The sequence below is a fragment of the Monodon monoceros genome, unplaced genomic scaffold (genome assembly GCF_005190385.1).
Source record: "Monodon monoceros isolate NGI ecotype Baffin Bay Population unplaced genomic scaffold, NGI_Narwhal_1 Super_Scaffold_11, whole genome shotgun sequence".
Lineage (NCBI taxonomy): Eukaryota > Metazoa > Chordata > Mammalia > Artiodactyla > Monodontidae > Monodon > Monodon monoceros.
In genome coordinates this window covers 67,129,828-67,155,961 of record NW_021703767.1, presented here as the reverse complement: position 1 = coordinate 67,155,961, position 26,134 = coordinate 67,129,828, and the positions used below count along the sequence as shown (strand labels likewise).

Sequence of the window (26,134 nt, the reverse complement as noted above, 5' to 3'; positions counted from 1 at the left end):
ACGGAGCTGGAGGAGTCAGGCTCCCAGGCTTCAGACTATACTACAAAGCTACAGTAATCAAGACAGTATGGTACTGGCACAAAAACAGAAAGATAGATTAATGGAACAGGATAGAAAGCCCAGAGATAAACCCACGCACATATGGTCACCTTATCTTTGATAAAGGAGGCAGGAATGTACAGTGGAGAAAGGACAGCCTCTTCAATAAGTGGTGCTGGGAAAACTGGACAGCTACAGGTAAAAGTATGAGACTAGATCACTCCCTAACACCATACACAAAAATAAACTCAAAATGGATTAAAGACCTAAATGTAAGGCCAGAAACTATCAAAAACATAGGCAGAACACTCTATGACATAAATCCCAGCAAGATCCTTTTTGACCCACCTCCTAGAGAAATGGAAATAAAAACAGAAATAAACAAATGGGACCTAATGAAACTTAAAAGCTTTAGCACAGCAAAGGAAACCATAAACAAGACCAAAAGACAACCCTTAGAATGGGAGAAAATATTTGCAAATGAAGCAACTGACAAAGGATTAATCTCCAAAATTTACAAGCAGTTCATGCAGCTCAATAACAAAAAAAGAAAAAACCCAATCCAAAAATGGGCAGAAGACCTAAATAGACATTTCTCCAAAGAAGATATACAGACTGCCAACAAACACATAAAAGAATGCTCAACATCATTAATCATTAGGGAAATGCAAATCAAAACTACAATGAGATATCATCTCACACCAGTCAGAATGGCCATCATGAAAAAAATCTAGAAACAATAGATGCTGGAGAGGGTGTGGAGAAAAGGGAACACTCTTGCACTGCTGGTGGGAATGTGAATTGGTACAGCCACTATGGAGAACAGTATGGAGGTTCCTTAAAAAATCACAAATAGAACTACCATATGACCCAGCAATCCCACTCCTGGGCATATACCCTGAGAAAACCAAAATTCAAAAGGAGTCATGTACCAAAATGTTCATTGCAGCTCTATTTACAATAGCCCAGAGATTGAAACAACCTAAGTGCCCACCATCGGATGAATGGATAAAGAAGATGTGACACATATATACAATGGAATATTACTCAGTCATAAAAAGAAACGAAATTGAGCTGTTTGTAATGAGATGGATAGACCTAGAGTCTATCATACAGAGTGAAGTCAGTCAGAAAGAGAAAGACAAATACCATATGCTAACACATATATATGGAATTTAAGAAGAAAAAAGGTCATGAAGAACCTAGGGGTAAGATAGGAATAAAGACACAGACCTACTGGAGAACGGACTTGAGGATATGGGGAGGAGGAAGGGTGAGTTGTGACAAAGCGAGAGAGAGGCATGGACATATATACACTACCAAACGTAAGGTAGATAGCTAGCGGGAAGCAGTCGCATAGCACAGGGAGATCAGCTCGGTGCTTTGTGACCGCCTGGAGGGGTGGGATAGGGAGGGTGGGAGGGAGGGAGACGCAAGAGGGAAGAGATATGGGAACATATGTATATGTATAACTGATTCACTTTGTTATAAAACAGAAACTAACACACCATTGTAAAGCAATTATACCCCAATAAAGATGTTAAAAAAAAAACCACAAACATAAACGTAAAACAAAAAATGAAATAAGAAACCTAAGCCCTAATATCAATAATTACATTAAATATATATGGTCTAAATATGAAAATTTAGAGACAGTGAGTGGCAGAGTAGGTGGGGAGGAAACGAGTCAACTGTATATTCTATACAATAAACTAAGTTCAAATATAATTACATAAGTTGGTTAAAAATAAAAAGGATAGAAAAGATAAAATGCAAACATTAATCAAAAGAAAGTTGGAGTGTCTATCTTAATATCCCATGAAGTACAGAGCAAAGCAAAAAAATTATCAAGGACAGAGAGGGACATTACATAATGATAAAAGGATCAATATACCAAGAAGACATAGCAATCCTAAATGTGTACGTATGAAACAACAAATGTGAAGCAAAAACTGATAGAGCTGAAAGGAAAAATAAACAAAACCAGAATCATAATTGGAGACTCCAACATCTCTCTCTCAATAACTGACAGAACAACCAGATGCAATAATTAATTCCCTCAAAGGATTGTTGTAAAGATTTATGGAACAAACGCCTGAGACCTTCAATACTCATCAGCAGGATATACAAAGTCAACCATAATAGACATGATCTCTGACTTTATGGAGATTATGTCTAGTGGGGAAGACATAATTAAACAGCCATGCTCAAGTGTGGGCAAATGGAGTAGTGGAAATTCAGGCTCCTATGGGAGTCAAAAGGGCTTCTTTTTCTTTTTGGATTTTCTTTAATTTATTTTTTTTATACAGCAGGTTCTTACAAGTCATCCATTTTATACACATCAGTGTATACACGTCAATCTCAAACTCCCAATTCATCACACCACCAACCCCACCCGCCGCTGCTTTCCCCCCTTGGCGTCCATACGTTTGTTCTCTACATCTGTGTCTCAATTTCTGCCATGCAAAACGGTTAATCTGTACTATGTTTCTAGGTTCCACATATATAAGTTAATATGTATTTGTTTTTCTCTTTCTCACTTACTTCACTCCATGACAGTCTCTAGGTTCATCCACATCTCTACAAATGATCCAGTTTCGTTCCTTTTTATGGCTGAGTAATATTCCATTGTATATATGTACCACATCTTCTTTATCCATTCGTCTGTTGATGGGCATTTAGGTTGCTTCCATGACCTGGCTATTGTAAAGAGTGCTGCAATGAACATTGGGGTGCATGTGTCTTTTTGGATTATGGTTTTCTCTGGGTATATGCCCAGTAGTGGGATTGCTGGGTCATATGGTAGTTCTATTTTTAGTTTTTAAGGAACCTCCATACTGTTCTCCATAGTGGCTGTATCAATTTACATTCCCACCAACAGTGCAAGAGGGTTCCCTTTTCTCCACACCCTCTCCAGCATTTGTTGTTTGTAGATTTTCTGATGATGCCCATTCTGACTGGTGTGAGGTAATACCTCCTTGTAGTTTTGATTTGTATTTCTCTAATAATTAGTGATGTTGAGCAGCTTTTCATGTGTTGCTTGGCCATCTGTATGTCCTCTTTGGAGAAATGTCTGTTTAGGTCTTCTGCCCATTTTTTAATTAGGTTGTTTGTTTCTTTAATATTGAGTTGCATGAGCTGCTTATACATTTTGGAGATTAATCCTTTGTCTGTTGATTCACTTGCAAATAGTTTTTCCCATTCTGAGGGTTGTCTTTTCATCTTGTTTGTAGTTTCCTTTGCTTTGCAAAAGCTTTTAAGTTTCATTAGGTCCCATTTGTTTATTTTTGTTTTTATTTCCATTACTCTAGTAGGTGGATCAAAAAAGATCTTGCTGTGATTTATGTCAAAGAGTGTTCTTCCTATGTTTTCCTCCAAGAGTTTTATAGTGTCTGGTCTTACATTTAGGTCTTTAATCCATTTTGAGTTTATTTTTGTGTATGGTGTTAGGGAGTGTTCTAATTTCATTCTTTTACATGTAGCTGTCCAGTTTTCCCAGCACCACTTACTGAAGAGACTGTCTTTTCTCCATTGTATATCCTTGCCTCCTTTGTCATAGATTAAGTGACCATAGGTGCGTGGGTTTATCTCTGGGCTTTCTATCCTGTTCCATTGATCTATATTTCTGTTTTTGTGCCAGTACCATATTGTCTGGATTAATGTAGCTTTGTAGTATAGTCTGAAGTCAGAGAGTCTGATTCCTCCAGTTCCGTTTTTTCCCCTCAAGACTGCTTCGGCTATTCAGGGTCTTTTGTATCTCCAAAGAAATTTTAAGATTTTTTGTTCTAGTTCTGTAAAAAATGCCATTGGTAATTTGATAGGGATTGCATTGAATCTGTAGATTGCTTTGGGTAGTATAGTCATTTTCACAATATTGATTCTTCCAATCCAAGAACATGGTATATCTCTCCATCTGTTAGTATCATCTTTTATTTCTTTCAACAGTGTCTTATAGTTTTCTGCATACAGGTCTTTTGTCTCCCTAGGTAAGTTTATTCCTAGGTGTTCTATTCTTTTTGTTGCAGTGGTAAATGGGAGTGTTTCCTTAATTTCTCTATCAGATTTTTCATCATTACTGTATAGGAATGCCAGAGATTTCTGTGCATTAATTTTGTATCCTGCAACTTTACCAAATTCATTGATTAGCTCTAGTAATTTTCTGGTGGCATCTTTAGGATTCTCTATGTATAGTATCATGTCATTTGCAAACAGTGACAGTTTTACTTCTTCTTTTCCAATTTGTATTCCTTTTATTTCTTTTTCTTCTCTGCTTGCCGTGACTAGGACTTCCAAAACTATGTTGAATAATAGTGGTGAGAGTAGACATCCTTGTCTTGTTCCTGATCTTAGTGGAAATGTTTTCAGTTTTTCACCATTGAGAATGATGTTTCCTGTGGGTTTGTCAACTATGGTCTTTATTGTGTTGAGGTATGTTCCCTCTATGCCCACTTTCTGGAGAGTTTTTATCATAAATGGGTGTTGAATTTTGTCAAAAGCTTTTTCTGCATCTATTGTCATGATCATATGGATTTTATTCTTCAATTTGTTAATATGGTGTATCACATTGATTTATTTGCATATATTGAAGAATCCTTGCATCCCTGGGATAAATCCCACTTGATCATGGTGTATGATCCTTTTGATGTATTGTTGGATTCTGTTTGCTAGTATTTTGTTGAGGATTTTTGCATCTATATTCATCAGTGATATCGATCTGTAATTTTCCTTTTCTGTAGTATCTTTCTCTGGTTTTGATATCAGGGTGATGGTGGCCTCATAGAATGAGTTTGGGAGTGTTCCTTCCTCTGCAATTGTTTGGAAGAATTTGAGAAGGATGGGTGTTAGCTCATCTCTAAATGTTTGATAGAATTCAACATGAAGTTGCATATCTATCAAACATGAAGTCATCTGGTCCTGGACTTTTGTTTGTTGGAAGAATTTTAATCACAGTTTCAATTTCAATACTTGTGGTTGGTGTGTTCATAGTTTCTATTTCTTCCTGTTTCAGTGTTGGAAGGTTATACCTTTCTAAGAATTTGTCCATTTCTTCCAGGTTGTTCATTTTATTGGCATAGAGTTGCTTGTAGTAGTCTCTTAGGATGCTTTGTATTTCTGCAGTGTCTGTTGTAACTTCTCCTTTTTCATTTCTAATTTTATTGATTTGATTCCTCTCCCTCTTTCTCTTGATGAGTCTGGCTAATGGCTCATCATCTTTGTTTATCTTCTCAGAGAACCAGCTTTTAGTTTTATTGATCTTTGCTATTGTTTTCTTTGTTTCTATTTCATTTATTTCTGCTCTGATCTTTATGATTTCTTTTCTTCTGCTAACTTTCGGTTTTGTTTGTTCTTCTTTCTCTAGTTCCTTTAGGTGTAAGGTTAGATTGTTTATTTGAGATTTTTCTTCTTTCTTGAGGTAGGCTTGTGTAGCTATAAACTTCCCTCTTAGAACTGCTTTTGCTGCATCCCATAATTTTGGATCGTCGTGTTTTCATTGTCATTTGTTTCTAGGTATTTTTTGATTTCCTCTTTGATTTCTTCAGTGATCTCTTGATTATTTAGAAAGTATTGTTTCTCCTCCATGTGTTTGTGTTTTTTACGTTTTTCCCCTGTAATTGATTTCTAATCTCATAGGGTTTTTTTCTTTTTTTTTGCGGTATGCGGGCCTCTCACTGTTGTGGTCTCTCCTGTTGCGGAGCACAGGCTCTGGACGTGCAGGCTCAGCGGCCATGGCTCACGGGCCCAGCCACTCCACAGAATGTGGGATCTTCCCGGACCGGGGCACGAACCCGTGTCCCCTGCATCGGCAGGCGGACTCTCAACCTCTGCACCACCAGGGAAACCCCTCGTAGCGTTTTGATCAGAAAAGATGCTTGATGTGATTTCAGTTTTCTTAAATTTACTGAGGCTTGATTTGTGACCCAAGATGTGATCTCGCCTGGAGATTGTTCCATGTGCATTTGAGAAAAAAGTTTATTCTGCTGTTTTTGGATGGAATGTCCTACAAATATCAATTAAATCAATCTAGTCTATTGTGTCATTTAAAGCTTGTGTTTCCTTATTAATTTTCTGTCTGGAGGATCTGTCCATTGGTGTAAGTTAGGTGTTAAAGCCCCCACTATTATAGTGTTATTGTCGATTTCCTCTTTTATAGCTGCTAACAGTTGCCTTATGTATTGAGGTGCTCCTATGTTGGGTGCATATATATTTATAATTGTTATATCATCTTCTTGGATTGATCCCTTGATCATTATGTATTGTCCTTCCTTGTCTCTTGTAACATTCTTTTTTTTTTTTTTTTTTTGCAGTACGTGGGCCTCTCACTGTTGTGGCCTCTCCCGTTGCGGAGCACAGGCTCCGGATGCGCAGGCTCAGTGGCCATGGCTCATGGGCCCAGCCACTCTACGGCACGTGGGATCTTCCTGGACCAGGGCATGAACCCGAGTCCCCTGCATCGGCAGGCGGACTCTCAACTAGTGCGCCACCAGGGAAGCCCTCTTGTAACATTCTTTATTTTAAAGTCTATTTTATCTGATATGAGTATTGCTACTCCAGCTTTCTTCTGATTTCCATTTGCATGAATATCTTTTTCCATCCCCTCACTTTCAGTCTGTATGTGTCCCTAGGTCTGAAGTGGGTCTCTTGTAGGCAGCATATATATGGGTCTTGCTTTTGTATCCATTCAGCAAGCCTGTGTCCTTTGGCAGGAGCATTTAATCCATTCACATTTAAGGTAATTATAAATATGTGTGTCCTTATTACCATTTTCTTAATTGTTTTGTGTTTGTTTTTGTAGGTCCTTTTCTCCTCTTGTGTTTCCCACCTAGAGAAGTTCCTTTAGCATTTGTTGTAGAGCTGGTTTGGTGGTGCTAAATTCTCTTAGCTTTTGCTTGTCTGTAAGGCTTTTGATTTCTCCATCGGATCTGAATGAGATCCTTGCCGGGTAGTGTAATCTTGGTTGTAGGTTCTTCCCTTTCATCACTTTAAGTATATCATGCCACTCCCTGCTGGCTTGTAGAGTTTCTGCTGAGAAATCAGCTATTCACCCTATGGGAGTTCCCTTGTATATTATTTGTCATTTTTCCCTTGCTGCTTTCAATAATTTTTGTTTGTCTTTAATTTTTGCCAATTTGATTACTATGTGTCTCAGCGTGTTTCTCCTTGGGCTTATCCTATATTGGACTCTCTGCACTTCCTGGACTTGAGTGGCTATTTCTTTTCCCATGTTAGGGAACTTTTTGACTATAATCTCTTCAAATATTTTCTCGGGTCCTTTCTCTATCTCTTCTCCTTCTGGGACCCTTATAATGTGAATGTTGTTGCGTTTGATGTCGTCCCAGAGCTCTCTTAGGCTGTCTTCAATTCTTTTCATTCTTTTTTCTTTATTCTGTTTCATGGCAGTGAATTCCGCCATTCTGTCTTCCAGGTCACTTATCCATTCTTCTGCCTCAGTTATTCTGCCATTCATTCCTTCTAGTGTATTTTTCATTTCAATTATTGTGTTGTTCATCTCTGTTTGTTTGTTCTTTAATTCTTGTAGATCTTCGTTAAACATTTCTTGCATCTTCTCGGTCTTTGTCTCCATTCTTTTTCCGAGGTCCTGGATCATCTTCACTATCATTATTCTGAATTCTTTTTCTGGAAGGTTTCCTATCTCCACTTCACTTAGTTGTTTTTCTGGGTTTTTATCTTGTTCCTTCATCTGGTGCATAGCCCTCTGCATTTTCATCTTGTGTATCTTTCTGTGAATGTGGTTTTTGTTCCACAGGCTGCAGGATTGTAGTTCTTCTTGCTTCTGCTCTCTGCCCTCTGGTGGATGAGGCTATCCTGCATCCCACATTTCTGATCAAGTGTATTTTCCAGCTGTTTCTATTTTTGCCAATCACTTCCACTCATGTGAGAAGCACATAGTTTTTTTTATTGCTTTTTTCTTCCAGTTTTATTGAGATATAATTGACATACAGTACTGTATAAGGTGTACAGCATAATGATTTGACTTACATACATCATGAAAAGATTATCACAAGTTAGTAAATATCCATCATCTCATATAGATACAGAGAAATAGAAAAAAAGTTTTTTCTTGTGATGAGAATTCTTAGGATTACTCTTTTAACAACTTTCATATGTAACATACAACAGTGTTAATTATATTTATCATGTTGTACGTCACATCCCTGAGAAGCACAGAATTTATTTAGTCTGGTTAGATGTTTCTGTTTTAGTCAATTCACAATTTAGTTTGTGTAAATTTCATTTTTTCATATAACCTCTGCAATTTCAATGGATAAACCACTCTTCATTATTTGTGCAACTTACTAAAATAATCAGATGACATCTTTGAAGGTACATCAATTGTTGTTGAGTTTCCTTTACTTCTGTCTTTAGCGATATTAGGCCAAACAAGAAACCACTTCTAGAACAGCACACTTTCCTTAAAATTCTGGATGTTATATAAAAAATACTTCCTTTAAAATTCATGACCAAACTGGTAAAATCAGAGATTTCCTTGTCAGTCAAATAATTTGACATTTGACTCCTTAATAAAAGGAGTAAGTAGAGAAGTGAAGCATTAGAACCAAAATTTTCCATAGTGATGTCTGCTGATCCCTGGTGGTCTAGAGTATGGATTTTAATGGATTATGTGTTCTGGGGGATAGGAATCTGGTGTTCCTAGCAGGGTGGGTGGTAAGATCTAAAATCCCCTGTATAAAGCCAAAACCCCAAAACGACAGCTCCCTCAGAAAGTAAAGCAGAGAAATATCTCTTCTGAACATTGAGATGGTGAGTGTGGAAGCTGTCCAAATCTGGCTCTGGTGTCTAACATTACTACTTCCATATCTTAAAAAATGCCAACCCAAAGATTACATTTAAAATGGGCCAGAATTGATATGTCTCCCAGGTAGCTGGCAGAAATATATTCAAAAAAATTTTCAAGGTCTTTAATGCAGACCTTAAGGAATTGCCACAGATACAATTCCAAGGAATCCAAGCTCACAGTTAAAAGACAGGTGGGAAATACTTCAGGTGTATTAGCTTTAATTATTATGGTAACTATTAGCAGAAAAAATGTTTAACATTTTTGAGAAGTAACCTTCTCCTTTCTATTTTCTAAGAGTTTTTTTTTACATCTTTATTAGAGTATAATTGCTTTACAATGGTGTGTTAGTTTCTGCTTTATAACAAAGTAAATCAATTATACATATACATATGTTCCCATATCTCTTCCTTCTTGCGTCTCCCTCCCTCCCACCCTCCCTATCCCACCCCTCCAGGTGGTCACAAAGCACCAAGCTGATCTCCCTGTGCTATGTGGCTGCTTCCCACTAGCTATTTTACATTTGGTAGTGTGTATATGTCCATGCCTCTCTCTCGCTTTGTCACAGCTTACCCTTCCCCCTCCCCATATCCTCAAGTCCATTCTCTAGTAGGTCTTTGTAAGAGTTTTTTTTTTAAATTAGAAATTTATGTTGAATGTTTGAAATACACTGTAAATTTTAAAATATTCTCTAGGCTTTTTAGAAGGATGACACAAACCATGCCTTTCAATTCCTTCATAATTATTTTTCTCACTTAATCATAGTTCACCTAATAAAAATAGAATAACTTGTGACAGAGATTTCTTTGGTTTATTCTTTTCCCATCGAAGTGCTGGATTTATATTGGAAGCAATATTAGAATATTTATATAGCACTTTCTCTGAAGAGCACTTATTATGTGGTAAGCACTTTACACCTATGACTATCTTAGTGCTAATAATACCAAATAGTTGTTACTCTTATTATCTCCATCATATAGATGAGGAAAAGGAAGCTCAGGGGGTTAAGCAAAATCACACAGCTACTAAGTCTTGAAACAAAGACTGATTGGCTACAGAGTTGCTGCACTGTTGACCCCTATGCTACACTGCATCTCTGAAAGATCTTCCATGACTACAATCTAAATTAGGATCCTTTTATATCTTTGATAGCACTCTATTCTTTTTTGCCTGAGCAATAGTACAATTTAAAATTATCAATTAATTAATTAGTTTAATGTCTGTCTCCTCTAGTCTCTTTCACTTTGAGAGCAGGAGCCATTTCTTCCATTACTCTGCCATATACCCAATGCCTAGCACGTAGTAGACGCTCAATAACTAGTTGAATGAATGATTGCAAGAAAGGTAACCAAGAAAAATGTTTCCTTCATGGAGTAATGTCTCCATCTTGTGGAATTTTAGAATACTGTCCAAAAAATTTTTCTTTTAACAAGGAAGGTTTCACAGGAGAATTGATTCTCCTATTTTCCAGACTACATGTCCGGGAAATATGAGAATTTTTGTTGTTGTTATTGGACTGGTCCTTTTGAGACTTATAGAGCTGTAGAAAAGCACCGCCCCTTCAGGGCAGGTCTTTCCCTTACTAGATTTGCTTGGTGAAACCAATTGTGCAAGTGGGTAATTAACTGGCATCAATCTAAGTCCAGAACTCGTTTGATTCTACCTTGCCAAAGGTAGAGCACAGATCCATTAACAAACTCTTGGCTCCGAATGATCACTCGGGCACATCCAGAGCCCCTTCTATGCAGCGTTCTACTACCTAAGAGGTCTATCGGCCGCAGTCCCTATCTCTCCATCACATATTCCTCACAGCGTATGATGGCTAAAGTAGAAATTGTGTACAGAAATAACCTCTGCCCTACCATCTGTAAATCAGTTATACATATACATATGTTCCCATATCTTGTTATAAAGCAGAAAGTAAAGCAGGAGTAAATTGCACTCCATTCTAAATCCTAAATTTTACTTGTATAATATTTTGCACATATAATTTGTAATAATTGTTTTAAAAATACAATATGTTAAATAGAGCTACTTCTCTACCTATTATGGGCAGTTCATTTTATGAAGTTAACATAAACTTGCTATTTAAACCAGACATGGAGAAAAAGAAAAGGAAAAACTTTAAGCCAGTATGATTATAATTGGAGATTATATATACTGAGTCTGGTTTTTCCCCCCATTTAATCTAGGTCCAAGTCTGGTTCTCTTTCACTATCCGACAACCGAGGTGACAGGCCGGAGGTCTAGGACACCAGCGAGAGCCCCTCCTTCCCCACGATTCTATGGTCCTCAGGTTACTCTCGTCACTGGGAACTCTATGGTTCCGGGGCGGGCTGGGAGGCCTGAGTTTGAAAGCCGTGGCGGGAAGATGGCGACCACACCTGTCGCCAGCTTCCGTTTCTTCCGAGCGGGAGGACGCTGGGACTGTGCCTTTCCCTGAGTGGCCGAGAAGATTTCGCGATGAATCTGACGCGCTGGAGTGGGAAACGACGACGTTCAGCACCAGGCTCAGACTTCTTTTCGGGAAGTGGCGGTGACAGCAGTGACAGCCCCCTGCTCCTCTCGGGGCCGGTGCTGAGCCCGCCCCCGGGCCTGAGACGCAGCCTGAAGGACCGCGGCCGCCCGCCGGCCAGTGCTGCAGGTACTCCCAGGCACTCCGTGGGCAGCGGGCGAGGTAGGCAGCTCAGCCGGGCCACTCGTCGGGAGGTGTCCTCACCGCGCGGAGGTCGCGCGTTTGCACGGCCTGCTAGGTTTCTACTCCCCTTTCTCAGTTTGTGACTAGGACCTGGTGCGGCACGTCACTTTCTATTGACGTGGAAGAGCTTTCAGTCCATATTCAGCGACTGTCTGGTAGTAATCTTCAAGTGGTTTCTGGGTCTTTTCGACCTTTATTTACAGAAACAACTTACTAGTTGGCCAAATCTCATCACCTGTAGGGAATTCACTCCTAATAGTGCCTAGTGCTCCTTACAGATCCTTATATTGTATGTGTTTTATGTCAGGATGTACTTTAAATAGCCTCTTTACAACACATAGGAATCCCAAAACACAGTGGAAAGCAAATTACTGAAGTCTTACGTTAGAACTAAATTCAACTATTTCCTTTTTTTTCCTAAAAGGGAAATGCAAGCAGACGTTTCCTGACGATAAAGTAGACAAGCTGCTATTGGCAAATTGGGGGCTTCCTACAGCAGTTCTGGAGAAATATCACAGTTTTGGTGTAAAAAAGATGTTTGAGTGGCAAGCAGAGTGCCTTTTGCTTGGACAGGTCCTGGAAGGAAAGAATTTAGTCTATTCAGGTATTTAAATTTGTGCAAGTTAATTTCTCTACTATTTTTAAGACATTATTAATGTAAAGGACACTCTATTGAGGTAAGGTGGGTGAGAGAGTGCTTTATAACTAGAGAAAGTCTTAAAATATTTGAAAAGCAGAGTTTCATCATATGCATACTTAAATTTTGAAAATTCCATTAGGTGGTAGGGTGGGGGAAGGCAAAAACCCAACAATTTAAACAGAATTATCTGCCTACCATTCCTCTCAAAAAACATGTGTCCCAGAGCTTCCCTGGTGGCGCAGTGGTTGAGAGTCCACCTGCCGATGCAGGGGACACGAGTTCGTGCCCCGGTCCGGGAAGATCCCACATGCCGCGGAGCAGCTGGGCCCGTGAGCCATGGCCGCTGAGCCTGCGCATCCGGAGCCTGTGCTCCGCAACGGGAGAGGCCACAACAGTGAGAGGCCCGCGCACCGCAAAGAAAAACAACAACAACAACAACAAAAAAAACATATGTCCCAGAGTGAGTGTGCAGTATGAGATGTAAATGTGCTCTTCCCACAGTTGATCTCAGTTGCTTTTCAGTGTGTGAACATTTTACGTTATATGTTTATAAATTGACCTGCTTATACAGGATTGTATATACAAAATCCTATGTAATATACTTTATGAAAGGTTTATATGGGCTTTCAAGAGCAACTTTGACTTACATAATTTTTAGCCGTCTGTGCTTAGTATACTGACTTTAGAATCTAATCACTTGGTAAGATGTACGTCCTTTGTATCAGTTTTCTCTGAAATTGTGAGTCATCCAGATTTTCATTATGGCTGCCAAAATAATTAGAGAGTTAACTGTCAATAGATATAAGTTCAGGCTGTTTACTGACTGTGTAACCTTGCAAATTAGTTGAGAGAGAGAAGCAGAGGGAGGGAGGGAGCGAGCGCCTACGCGCACAGAGAGCATGAGTGCCAGGGTGTGGGCTTAGAAAAGTTTTTGGCGTGTAAGAAATACTCAGTTAATGCTAACTAGTGGCAGTTGGTGGCATTGGTAGAATGGCCTGACCGTTTCAGTTGCTTAAACAAGAACTTGGGTGTCATTCATAACTCTGCTCACCAACTCACATTAATTAATCACCAAGTGTAGTGTCTGTTACCTCAAATGTCTTGATTCTGGCTATTACTCTCTGTTCTTAGGTCCATTACCTAGTTTACTATCATCTTCTAGATTATGCAATAGTTCTCTAACTAGTTAATTTTTTCTTTCTGCTCTTGCTTTGCTCCTGCAGCCTAAAGTGATCTCTATAAAGTATAAATATGATTTTGTCATTCCTTTTCATAAAACTCACTAGTCACTCTGCATTGTAGGATTATAAAAGTCTTCTCCATGTGGCACTTTCGTATCTCTTTTTTCACTCCCCTACTTGTACTTTATACTTCAGGCTTACTAAATTACTTGCTATCATCTGAACATACCAGGCTTTCCTCTAGACCTTTACACATGCTGTTTTTTTCTGCTTGGCATTCCTTTCTTCTTGCCTTCTTTGCTCTCATAAGTTCTGTTTCCATAAACTTCCTTACAGCTCTTCTCCCTCAACTTCTATCATAGCTCCTATCACAGTGTATTAAAGCTTTTTATCTATTTCCCCAAAGCAGGGCTTTTAACTGTTCAGTACTTAAAGGAAAGGATCTTTAGGTATAAGCTAGGTACTCAGTAATATTCATCATTTATTTGATGTAAAGATTTATTTGTCTCTGTTTTCACTGTGAGAGTATTTAGAAACCTGGTTTAAAGTCGGGCATTTCAGCGTATAAAGGTTTCAAATGCTAGCTGGGGCCTTAATGATAGTTTAGCCTTGGGCTATTTAGTTACTGGATATGATTTAAAACATTTATTAATGCAGTGTATCAAATATTACTTCCTTTTGTGATAACCTTGCCGAATAACTTGTTTTAGCTCCTACAAGTGCTGGGAAGACTCTTGTTGCTGAACTACTTATTTTGAAGCGGGTCTTGGAAACACGGAAGAAAGCTCTATTTATTCTGCCCTTTGTCTCTGTGGCTAAAGAGAAGAAATACTATTTCCAGGTAATGTTCTTTTACTAAGTTTGAAATTGTGAAAGGCCTATTATTGGCAGCTTCGGCTTTACTCATTTGAAATGGAATTATAAAAGCAATTGGAAAATAAAATTTCTTTTATTACATCCCAATGTAGCTTTAAAAGTTGACCATTTATGAGGGGAAACTTTTAAATTACTGCATAAAGGAGAAAGGGCCATTAAATCAAAGAGCAATCGGTGAAAATTGTGTAAAAATTTATAAACTTTTCCTTAGGAAATAGGCAGAGTACTTTAATTAGCATATAAAAGTGCAAATTAAGAATCAACCTCTTAAGAGAATAGTAGGACTAGACTGAAGCATGGAAAGGAAGTGTGTTTGAGGAAGCATATCCCATCCTGATGCAGGGCCATTTGGGAACGTTAGAGGATGAAGAACAAGATCCATTGGTGCTTATGTAAAGCTCCAAACCTGTGTTTTCTTCTCCTGTTCTCCTGCAAAAATGAATGACAACAGTATACATTTGTGTGACGCTCACTGGTCTTTAAGGTATTTTTACAAATACAATATTTCATTAAATAGAATAAATTTATTCTGATTTCTGCAGTGAAAAAATGTGATTTTGGAATGCCAAGATTATTGCAGTGGTAATACAAAAAATCTGAGTTCTAGTCCCAGTTTTGTCACTACCTGTGTCTTCAGGCCAGATACATAATTTGCTGGGCCTCAGTTTTTTCACTGGTGAAATGAAACTATGGGGTTAACTATGGGTTAACTTAGTAAACACTCAGAAACATTTTATTGAATGAACAGCTCTAAAATTCAATGGTTCTATAAATCTTTTTAACAGTTATTTCAGAGGTCAAATAACCAACAAAGCTGGTTCTACATGGTAACATCCTTTCAACTTAGACCAAAGTAACAAAATAATGATCCTTTTTACTGAGAAGGTATGTTAGTTAAAAGTTAAACTAAAAAAATTAACATCAAAGTCCCATTGCATTTGACTTTTGAAACCTTTTCTTCCATTATATAAAAAACTAATCTTTAGTGGGATAATGAGAATATTTTCCTCACGAAGTATAAATTTGTTTCTGAAAATATTACATTAGTGTTAAAGAAAGAGTGAGTTTCTTGCTTGTTTATTAGATTAAAAATGTTAGTGCTTAAGGTAGTTTTTCTTTAATTTTAATTTCTATAAAGAGCTCTTAGAACTTATTTGATTAAGTATGCCATTTTATTTGACTCTGTCTTAACAGAAAATCTCTGTACTGAGTTTTGTCAGTTCTGAACTTCTTATTTTTAGTATATGATTCTAAAAAGAACCAGTGTGCCCTGACCAGGAATAACTAACAGTAATCTGATAAATGTATTTGAATACTTATGTCTATGTTTTGGGAAAGAACCAATTTAAGATTCATGAATTTCAAATATTTTCCCCTGTATTTTTCCTTTTTACTCAATTTAGAGTCTGTTTCAGGAAGTAGGAATAAAAGTAGATGGTTATATGGGCAGTACCTCTCCAACAGGGCGTTTCTCGTCTTTGGATATTGCTGTCTGCACAATTGAGAGAGCCAATGGTCTGATCAATCGCCTCATAGAGGAAAATAAGATGGATCTATTAGGTAAGCAAATAAGAAAATACGTATATACTTTCTCTTGCTATTTTTGATAGAATGGAGTGAAGCTGTTGTGATTTCTGTATGACTTATGTTTTATTCTATTGTCTGGCATCTACTTCTGGAGGTGAAAATTGGCATTTGTAATGTTAGGAACTCTGTAAAAAAAAAAAAAAAAGTTTTGCATCCTACTGATGTTATTGACTCTACTTCCTTGTATTTTTGCACTTTACAAAGCATAGAGGGTATCCTTGAACCCTGAAGTCATTTCTCATTGCTTCTTTCCTATCTAAAGTTTACCAGGAATAGAAGGAAGCACCTGCCATCTCTGCAATTAGTGTATATATGTATTCATTATCATATTCTGGTACTGTGGTATCTAGATTAGGCCTGGACCCAGAGGCTACCATTTAGCAGGCAAATGGTAGGGAGCTATAGAAACTGGCACTGTATTTGAGCTTGGAACTTTTCTACCTTAATCCTTTTTTTTTTTTTCCTTTTCCAACCACTTGGGAAAGCCCACTATGTAGAGGTAGCAACAGGAAGAGAATGGTTATAGCAGCAATAGAAGCTGCAAGAATATCAGTTAGCTACTCATTGTTTTCCTGGTGAACTTAAATGGTAAAGTTAGGGTAGGGTAGGGGTGGGGAGTAAAATCAAAGATTAATGAGACACAGACTCCACTCTATAAAGCTTGGAGAGAGAAATCACATTCATCAGTTTGTATCAGAATTGTCAGATTGTGTTATATCAGATTAAGTGTTATATCTACTATACCTAGCACAGTTCTTGGCACACTAGGTAGAATAAATATTTTTTGGATGGATGAATGAATGCTGAAATAAGTCATCATACAATATGATTTGGAAATAGCTTACTGATGAGGAAAAGGATCATCATGTACCATTAGGAAATAGTCTGAAAGGTCTTTATTTTTGTAGGGGGATTTGCCGGGGGGACACTAGTGCACATGCAAACTATGATATTATGAAAATGTTTAAAGGAGGCATTCGTTGATACAAATTTCAGTACTTCTTGAGCATTATTCCAAGTGCATAGACTGGTTTGATTCTCCAAGTAGGGGAGGAGGGAATTATGATCATATTCATGTTTTATAGTAGGGTGAGTCACTAGTCTACCATAATCAAACAAAAACATCCTCTTAAAATCATTTATTTCTTCCTGATCTGATTCTGTTTTTCTAAGCACTTGCTAACATCAGTATGGTTGCCCTGGCTGTTTTCCCCATAGCAAAGTCAACCCACTGAATAATTGTTGTGGATGTCCTTGATTTTCATCGTACATGTATTTCTACAAGGTTGCCAATTAAGAATTGTCTGATAACATGACGAAGTTTTTCTTGAGTTAGACCTGAGTTAGCTAATCATTGATTTTTAGATCCAGAATACATTGTGGTAAGACCACTTATTATACTTGAAATATCTTGGAAAAGAATTGTCTGCTATGTGGAATCTGATTTTTGTTTTATGGTTAGAAATTTGTATTACATGCAGTGTATTATAATGACAGCTATTTATGGTACAAGATACAAGATATTGAGTCTTAAAATTCTTGGAATTGTGAAATTCTGTAAAAACTAGTATCTGGAAAATCTCTTTAGGAATGGTGGTTGTGGATGAATTGCATATGCTGGGGGACTCTCCCCGAGGGTATCTGCTGGAACTTCTGCTGACCAAGATTTCCTATATTACTCAGAAATCAGCATCTTGGTAAGTACCTGAAATAACTAAGTTCCTCAGATTCTAAAGAATGTTGAGAATGTGTTTGCAAAAGTGCATAATAACTAGGAGTTAAATACATCAGAGGAGGGTAGTACTTATTTAGAACAAACTCATGTACAGCATTTCATTTTTGTTCCAAAAGAAGTACTTAAGACTAAGAGTGATTTTAGATTATTTTTAAAACATTCTTAAATTTCTGACTGCTCACCACTTTTATGACAGAATTTTTAAAATCCAGTTTTTGTATTTGTTATCTGTACACACATCCTTTTTAAGTAGTCAAGGCTAATTATGAAAAATAGCATTTCTTTATCCCCTACTTTCCAGAGGTAACTATTTTCAACTCTTACAGCTTTTTTTCTTTTTTAAAAAAAATTTATTTTATTTATTTATTTTTGGCTGTGTTGGGTTTTTGTTGCTGCGTGCGGGCTTTCTCTAGTTGCGGCGAGCGGGGGCTACTCTTCGTTGCGGTGCATGGGCTTCTCATTGCAGTGGCTTCTCCTGTTGCAGAGCACAGGCTCCAGGTGCATGGGCCTCAGTAGTTGCGTCACTCGGGCTCAGTAGCTGTGGCACGCGGGCTCTAGAGCTCAGGCTCAGTAGTTGTGGCGCACAGGCTTAGTTGCTCTGTGGCATGTGGGATCTTCCCAGACCAGGTATTGAACCCGTGTCCCCTGCATTGGCAGGCGGATTCTTAACTGTGCCACCAGGGAAGCCCCTCTTACAGCTTTTTAAAAATTCTGTTTACACGGATATCTCTAAATATAGCTACTTGAGTTTTTAGTTTTACACATTATATATTGACTTTTTACTATGGAAGATGAAGATCTAGCTCTTTTTTATATTCTTTGCTCACTCCGCCTGATCTCCTCCTCCAGCCCCTTAGTCTTTCTTTATCCTCTCATTATATTCCCATTCTTCAAATATACTTATGTTCTAATTTTGCTTAGTTCAGTATTCAATATTACACTGTTATGACTATATAAGTGTCATTGTCAACTGAGCCATGTGGTATATTATGATTATTTTTACTTTCTAAATAACTTTTTGTTTTCTCTGAAATTAATAAATGTCTTTTGTTTGATGAGTTGGTTTTCTGTGAACTTATCATTGATTTATCTCTAGCCTCTTCCCCACTTATATAAATCTCCACCCAGTATGTTCCAATACATTTGTTATTCTGCCCAATTTGTTTTCTTGAAGAAGTTTCTCCTAAAGCCTCCTGAGTTGTTCCAATTTAGATAGGTGGTTAATCTATATATGTGCTGTACAACAGTTATCTTGAGATCTCTTTTTATCATTATCATTCATTCCCATTGCTGTTTGCTTGAGTCAGAGCCCTCCTTTTTTGTGATCATATGTATTTCTCTTGATTCACTTTCTCATTTTAGTGGGGATATCTTCTAGGAAGTTCCACTTTATTTCAGTGTACAGGCTATTATGGGTATAAATTTTGCAAAAATTAGCATGTCTGAAAATGCCTTACAATTATTTCATAGATTTTCCAGGTACAAACGTCAAGATTTTAAACACTTTTAGAGTTTTTAACATAGTACTTCATTTTTCTCATTACTATTGAGAAATGCAGTGCCATGCTAATCCTTCATCCTTTGTATAAATTTTATAAATTTATTTATTTATTTTTGGCTGTGTTGGGTCTTCGTTGCTGCGCGCGGGCTTTCTCTAGTTGTGGTGAGCGGGGGCTACTCTTACTTGCGGTGTGTGGGCTTCTCATTGCGGTGGCTTCTCTTGCTGGGGAGCACGGGCTCTAGGTGCGCGGACTTCAGTAGTTGTGGCTCGTGGGCTCTAGAGTGCAGACTCAGTAGTTGTGGTGCACGGGCTTAGTTGCTCCCTGGCATGTGGGATCTTCCTGGACCAGGGCTCGAACCTGTGTCCCCTGCATTGGCAGGCAGATTCTGAACCACTGGGCCACCAGGGAAGCCCTGTATAAATTTAAAAATTTTTCTCTGAGAGTTTTTAAGAGATCCTTTTCTTCCTTAGTATTGTGAAATTGCACTGATGTGTCTTGGTGTTGGTCTATTTTCTAACATTGTTCTGGGTACTCAGTAGTTGCTTTTAATCTAGGAGCTCTTGTCTTTCAGTTTAGGGAGATTTTAACACAACTCTTGCAGTATGTGGGAAAACATGCAGATAGTCATCTATGTCCCAAATTAGTAGGGATATAGAAGATATGACTAAATACAATTAGCAAATTTGACCTAATGGATGTATGTAGAATATTTACCAAATAAGAGCAGTATATATATTCTTTTCAGTTACATATGAAACATTTACAAAAAAAAACCCCTATCATGTGCTAGGCCATAAAACAACATATTTAAAGGATTTAAGTCATTTAAAATATATTCTTTGAGAGCAGTGGAATTAAGCTAGAAATAACTATAAGAAAAACATAACTGAAAGATGCCCACATATTTAGAAATTAATAAATAATTCTGACCCCTTTTGGGGTGAAAAAAATAATCACAGTAAAAACAGGAAGATAGTTTGGAATGAAAGTATAATAAAAATATCTCCTAATGAAATTGTGAAATGCAGCTAGAGTTGTTTTTTTTTGTTTGTTTGTTTTGCGGTACGCGGGCCTCTCACTGTTGTGGCCTCTCCTGTTGCAGACACAGGCTCCGGATGCGCAGGCTCAGTGGCCATGGCTCACGGGCCTAGCCGCTCCACGGCATGCGGGATCTTCCCAGACCGGAGCACGAACCCATGTCCCCTGCATCGGCAGGCGGACTCTCAACCACTGTGCCACCAGGGAAGCCCTAGAGTTGTTTTTAAAGGGAAATTGATAGTATACAGTGTGTATATTATTAAAGACGAGAGACTGGAAAATTAATGACTTATTCATCTCTAGAACTTACAAAAAGAATAGTAAAATAATGCTACAGAGAGTGGAAGGAAAGAAATAATAAAGACAAGAACAAAAATTAATGAAAGAGGAAAGTCATTATCCTGAACATTAAAAAAAATTCTACAAGTCAGTGAGGAAAAATACAATGTAATATATCAATGGGTAAGGAACTTGAAAGACATTTATAAGAGGGTATCCAAATGGTGTCTAAACATGAAATGGTGCTTAATCTCATTAGTAATCAAGGAAATGTAAATTACCTCTTCAAAGAGCTATTACCACACACTGTCCAAAATACCTAACAGATTGACAATACTAAGTGGTAACAAAGATGTGGAACAGTAAGGAAGTCCTAGCCACAGCAATCAGACAAGAAAAAAAAATAAAAGGAATCCAAATTGGAAAGGAAGAAGTAAATCTGCCACTGTTTGCAGGTGACATGATAACTATACACAGAAAATCCTAAAGACACCACCAAAATACTAGAACTCATCAATGAACTATGTAAAGTTGTAGGATACAAAATTAACATATAGAAATCTGTTGTATTTCTGTATGCTGACACGAATTATCAGAGAAATTAGGAAAACAATCCTAATTATAATTGCATCAAAAAGAATAAAAATCCTAGGAATAAGTCTAACTAAGGAGGTAGAAGACCAGTGCAATCCCTATCAAATTACCAATGGCATTTTTTGCAGACCTAGAGCAAAAAAAATCTTAAAATTTGTATGGAAACACAAAAGACCCCGAATAGCCAAAGCAGTCTTGAGAAAGAAAAATGGAGCTGGAGGAATCAGGCTCCCTGACTTCAGAGTATACTATAAAGCTTTGTTCCAGTACCATACTGTAATCAAAACAGTTTGGTACTGGCACAAAGACAGACTTATAGATCAATGGAACAGTATAGAAAGCTCAGAAATAAACCCATGCACCTATGGTCAATTAATCTACGACAAAGGCAGCAAGGGTATACAATGGAGAAAAGACTGTTTCTTTAATAAGTGGCACTGTGAAAACTGGACAGCTACATGTAAAAGAATGAAATTAGAATACTCCATAACACCATACACAAAAACAAACTCAAAATGGATTAAGGACCTAAATGTAAGACCAGATGCTATAGAATTCCTAGGGGAAAACACTCTTTGGCAGAACACTCTTTGACATAAATTGCAGCAAGATCCTTTTTTGGATTCACCTCCCAGAGTAATTAAAATGAAAACAAAAATTAACAGGTGGGACCTAATTAAACTTAAAAGCTTTTGCATAGCAAAGGAAACCATAAACAAAATGAAAAGACAACTCATAGAATAGGAGAAAATATTTGCAAACAAAGTGACCGACATGGGTTTAATCTCCAAAATAGACAAACAGCTCATGCAGCCCAATATCATAAAAACAAACAACCCAATAAAAAATGAGAAGATCTAAATAGACATTTCTCCAAAGAAGAATACAGATGGCCAAAAAACACATGAAAAGATACTCAACATCGCTATTTATTAGAGAAATGCAAATCAAAACTACAATGATGTATCACTTCACACAGAATCGCCATCATTAAAAAGTCTACAAACTATAAATGCTGGAGAGGGTGTGGAGAAAAGGAAACACTCCTACACTGTTGGTGGGAATGTATATTGGTACAGCCTCTATGTGAACAGTACGGAGGGTCCTTAAAAAACTAAAAATAGAACTATCATATGATGCAGCAATCCCACTCCTGGCCATATACCTGGAGAAAACCATAATTTGAAAAGATACATGCACACCAATGTTCACTGCAGCACTAATTACAGTAGCCAGGACATGGAAGCAACCTAAATGTCCATCAACAGGAATGGATAAAGAAGATGTGGTACATATATACAATGGAATATTACTTAGCCATAAAAAAGAACAAAATAACGCCATTTGCAGCAACATGGATGGACCTAGAGATTGTCATAAGGAGTGAAGTAAGTCAGACACAGAAAGACAGGTGTCATATAATATCACTTATATATGGAATCTAATAAAAAATGATATAAATGAACTTACTTACAAAACAAAAACAGACTCACAGATCTTGAAATCAAACTTATGGTTACCATAGGGGAAATGTGGGGGGAAGTGATAAATTAGGAGATTGGGATTAACCTATACATACTACCATATATAAAATAGGGAACTAACAAGGCTGTACTGTATAGCACAGGGAACTCTACTCAATACTCTGTAATTACCTATACTGGAAAAGAATCTGAAAAAGAATAGATAAATGTATATGTATAACTGAATCACTTTGCTGTACACCTGAAACTGAAACAACATTGTAAATCAACTATACTCCAACATATATATATAAAAAAATCCTAGGAATAAGTCTAACTAATGAGGTAGAAGACCTGTACTCAGAAAACTATAAGACACTGATGAAAGAAATTGAAGACAACACAAACAGATGGAAAGCTATACTGTGTTCATGGATTGGAAGAATAAGTATTGTTAAAATGACCATACTACACAAGGCAAGTTACACATTCAGTGCAATCCCTTCCAAAATACCAATGGCATTTTTCACAGAACTAGAATGAAAAATTATAAAATTTGTATGGAAACACATAAGACCCTGAATAGCCAAAACAGTCTGGAGAAAGAATAACAAAGCTGGAGACATCACACTCCCTGACTTCAGACTATAGTGCAAAACTACAGTAATCAAAACAGTATGGTACTGGCATAAAAACAGACACATAAATCAATGAAACAGATTAGAAAGCCCAGAAATGAGCCCAGACTTTTATGGGCAATTAATCTATGACAAAGGAGGCAAGAATATACAACAATGGTGAAAAGACAGCCTTTTCAATTAATGGTGTTGGTAAAACTGGATTACTGTCTCACAGCATGCACAAAAATAAATTCAAAATGGATTAAAGATTTAAATCAAGACCTGAAACCATAAAACTTCTAGAAGAAAGCATAGGCAGCATGCTCTTTGATGTTGCTCTTAGTAATATTTTTAGGATATGTCTCCTCAGGCAAGGGAAACAAAAGTAAAAATAAACAAATGGGACTATATCAAACTAAAAGGTTTCTGCACAGCAAAGGAAACTTTCAACAAAATGAAAACGCTGCATACTGAATGGGAGAAGATTTTTGCAAATGATGTATTCAGTAAGGGGTTAATATCTAAAATATATGAAGAATTCATATCAATCAACATAAAAAAATCCAATTAAGAAATGGGCAGAGGGTCTGAATAGACATTTTTCCAAAGAAGACATACAGATGGCCAACAGGCATATGAAAAGATGCTCAACGTCACTAATCATCAGTGAAATACAAATCAAAACCACAGTGCGATATCACCTCACACCTGTCAGAATGGCTGTTATCAAAAAAGACAGCAAATAACAAGTGTGGGCAAGGATGTGGAGAAAAGAGAACCCTTGTGCACTTTCGGTGGGAATATAATTGCTGCAGCCACTATGGAAAACAGTATGGCGATTCCTCAAAAAATTAAAAGTAGAACTGCCATATGATCCAGCAATTCTACCCCTGGGTATTTATCTGAAGTAAAACAAAAACACTAATTTGGAAAAGATATGTGTACCCCTAGGTTTAGTGCAGCATTATTTACAATAGCTAAGATATGGAAGCAACCAAGTGCCCATCAATAGATGAATGGATAAAGAAAACATGGTGTATTTATACACAATGGAATATTATTCAACCATACGAAAGAAGGAAATCCTGCTTGCAACAACATAGATGGACTTAGAGGGCATTATGCTAAGTGAAATAAGTGAGACAGAGAAAGACAAATACTTTATGATTTCACTTACATGTGGAATCTAAAAATACAGAACAGATGGTTGCCAGAAGGATGGGGGTTGTGGGGAGGAAAGAAATAGGTGAGGAAGATTGAGGTATAAATTTCAGTTGCAAAATAAATGAGTCATGGATATGAAGTGTACAATGTGGGGAATATAGTTAATAACTAATAGCTTTGTATGATGACATATTGTAACAAGACTTAAGCTGATCATTTTGAAATGTATAGAAATATTGAATCACTGTGTTGTGTAACAGAAACTAACAGTGTTGTAGGTCAATTATACTTCAAAAATGAACAAACTCGTAGAAAAAGAGATCAGATTTGTGGGTTACCAGAAGCAGAGTTGGGGAGAGAAGGAGCTGAATGAAGGTAGACAAAGGAACAAACTTCCTGTTATAAGATAACTAAGTACTAGGGATGTAATGTACAACATGATAAATATAATTAACACTGCTGTATGTTATATATAAAAGTCATTGAGAGTAAATCCTAAGAGTTCTCATCACAAGGAAAAAACTTTTTTCTGTTTTTTTAATGTTGTATCTATATGAGATAATGGATGTTCCCAAAACTTATTGTGGTAATCTTTTCATGATGTAAGTCAAATCATTATGCTGTACACCTTAAACTTATACAGTGCTGTGTGTCAATTATATCTCAATAAAACGGGGAAAAAACACACATGGATTGCAGGGGTGTAACTCTGGTACAGTCTCTTTGGAAAACAGTTGGACATTATCTAATAAAATTAAGATAATATAAGACCCAGCAATTTTACTCCTAGGTATATACCCTAAAGAAATTTATGCACGTATATACCAAAGGACACGACCAAGAATATTGTTAGCACCATTTGTAATTAGTACTGTGTGTCTTTTAGCATCATTTTCATTTGTTTTTCACAGCCAGGCATATTTAGCCAGTCCTCTGTCTAATGCCGTGCAGATTGTTGGCATGAGTGCTACTCTCCCAAATTTGGAGCTTGTGGCTTCCTGGTTGAATGCTGAACTCTACCACACTGACTTTCGCCCTGTACCACTGCTGGAATCAGTAAAAATTGGAAATTCTATTTATGACTCTTCATTGAAGCCTGTGAGGGAATTTCAACCCATGCTGCAAGTAAAGGTAAGTCATTATTTTTATATAATTACCACCAATACCTTTGTGTTTGATTGCATTTTCTCACAAGTTAACAGTTTTTTTTGTTTTTTGCTGTACGCGGGCCTCTCACTGTTGTGGCCTCTCCTGTTGCGGAGCACAGGCTTTGGACGCGCAGGCTCAGCGGCCATGGCTCACGGGCCCAGCCGCTCCGCGGCATGTGGGATCTTCCCGGACCAGGGCATGAACCCGTGTCCCCTGCATTGGCAGGTGGACTCTCAACCACCGCGCCACCAGGGAAGCCCAAGTTAACAGTTTTTGAGTTAAGTAAAGTAGGGGGTTGCAAAGTAGTTGATTATGCATTATATACGCATTAGAAGGATTCCTAATGCTAAGCTAATTGGTTTCATATTAAAGAATTGGTGGTGTTGGTGAGAGAGGAAATGTAGCTGTGTCTTAAATTTAAGTATTATTTCCTATAAGTGTAAGTATAAAATTTTGTAGATTTTTCTTTTTAACTAGGAAAAAGATTTTCTTATGGCTTTGTTTACACTAAACACTAACGTGGAAAATTGACCTTTTGTTTAATGTTATAGGTATAATATAGTAGAGTGGAAAATTCATTTTTTGGAGTCAGAAAGACCTACTTCTGATACTTCATAGGGATACTTGATATGGCTATGATATTAGTTGAATCACATAACTTCTCTGAATGTAGTGTCTTCATCTATAAAATGGGATGTAATACTTGTATTTAGTATTGTAAGAATGAAATTTGATTTAAAAAAATTGCCTAGCA

The 26,134-nt window shown here is 37.3% G+C and overlaps 1 protein-coding gene across 1 annotated transcript in view; it reads left to right on the top strand.

Annotated features, from left to right (window-relative positions):
• The first annotated feature begins 11,311 nt into the window (after positions 1 to 11,311).
• Positions 11,312 to 26,134, top strand: part of POLQ (DNA polymerase theta) — a 114,647-nt gene continuing 99,824 nt past the window's right edge. Inside the window, exons 1-6 of the mRNA XM_029213607.1 lie at positions 11,312 to 11,498; positions 11,977 to 12,156; positions 14,084 to 14,214; positions 15,653 to 15,809; positions 17,425 to 17,533; positions 25,143 to 25,362. Of these exons, the coding sequence (XP_029069440.1) occupies positions 11,318 to 11,498; positions 11,977 to 12,156; positions 14,084 to 14,214; positions 15,653 to 15,809; positions 17,425 to 17,533; positions 25,143 to 25,362 (978 nt within the window). The 5' untranslated portion in view covers positions 11,312 to 11,317. The remainder of the gene's footprint in view (positions 11,499 to 11,976; positions 12,157 to 14,083; positions 14,215 to 15,652; positions 15,810 to 17,424; positions 17,534 to 25,142; positions 25,363 to 26,134) is intronic.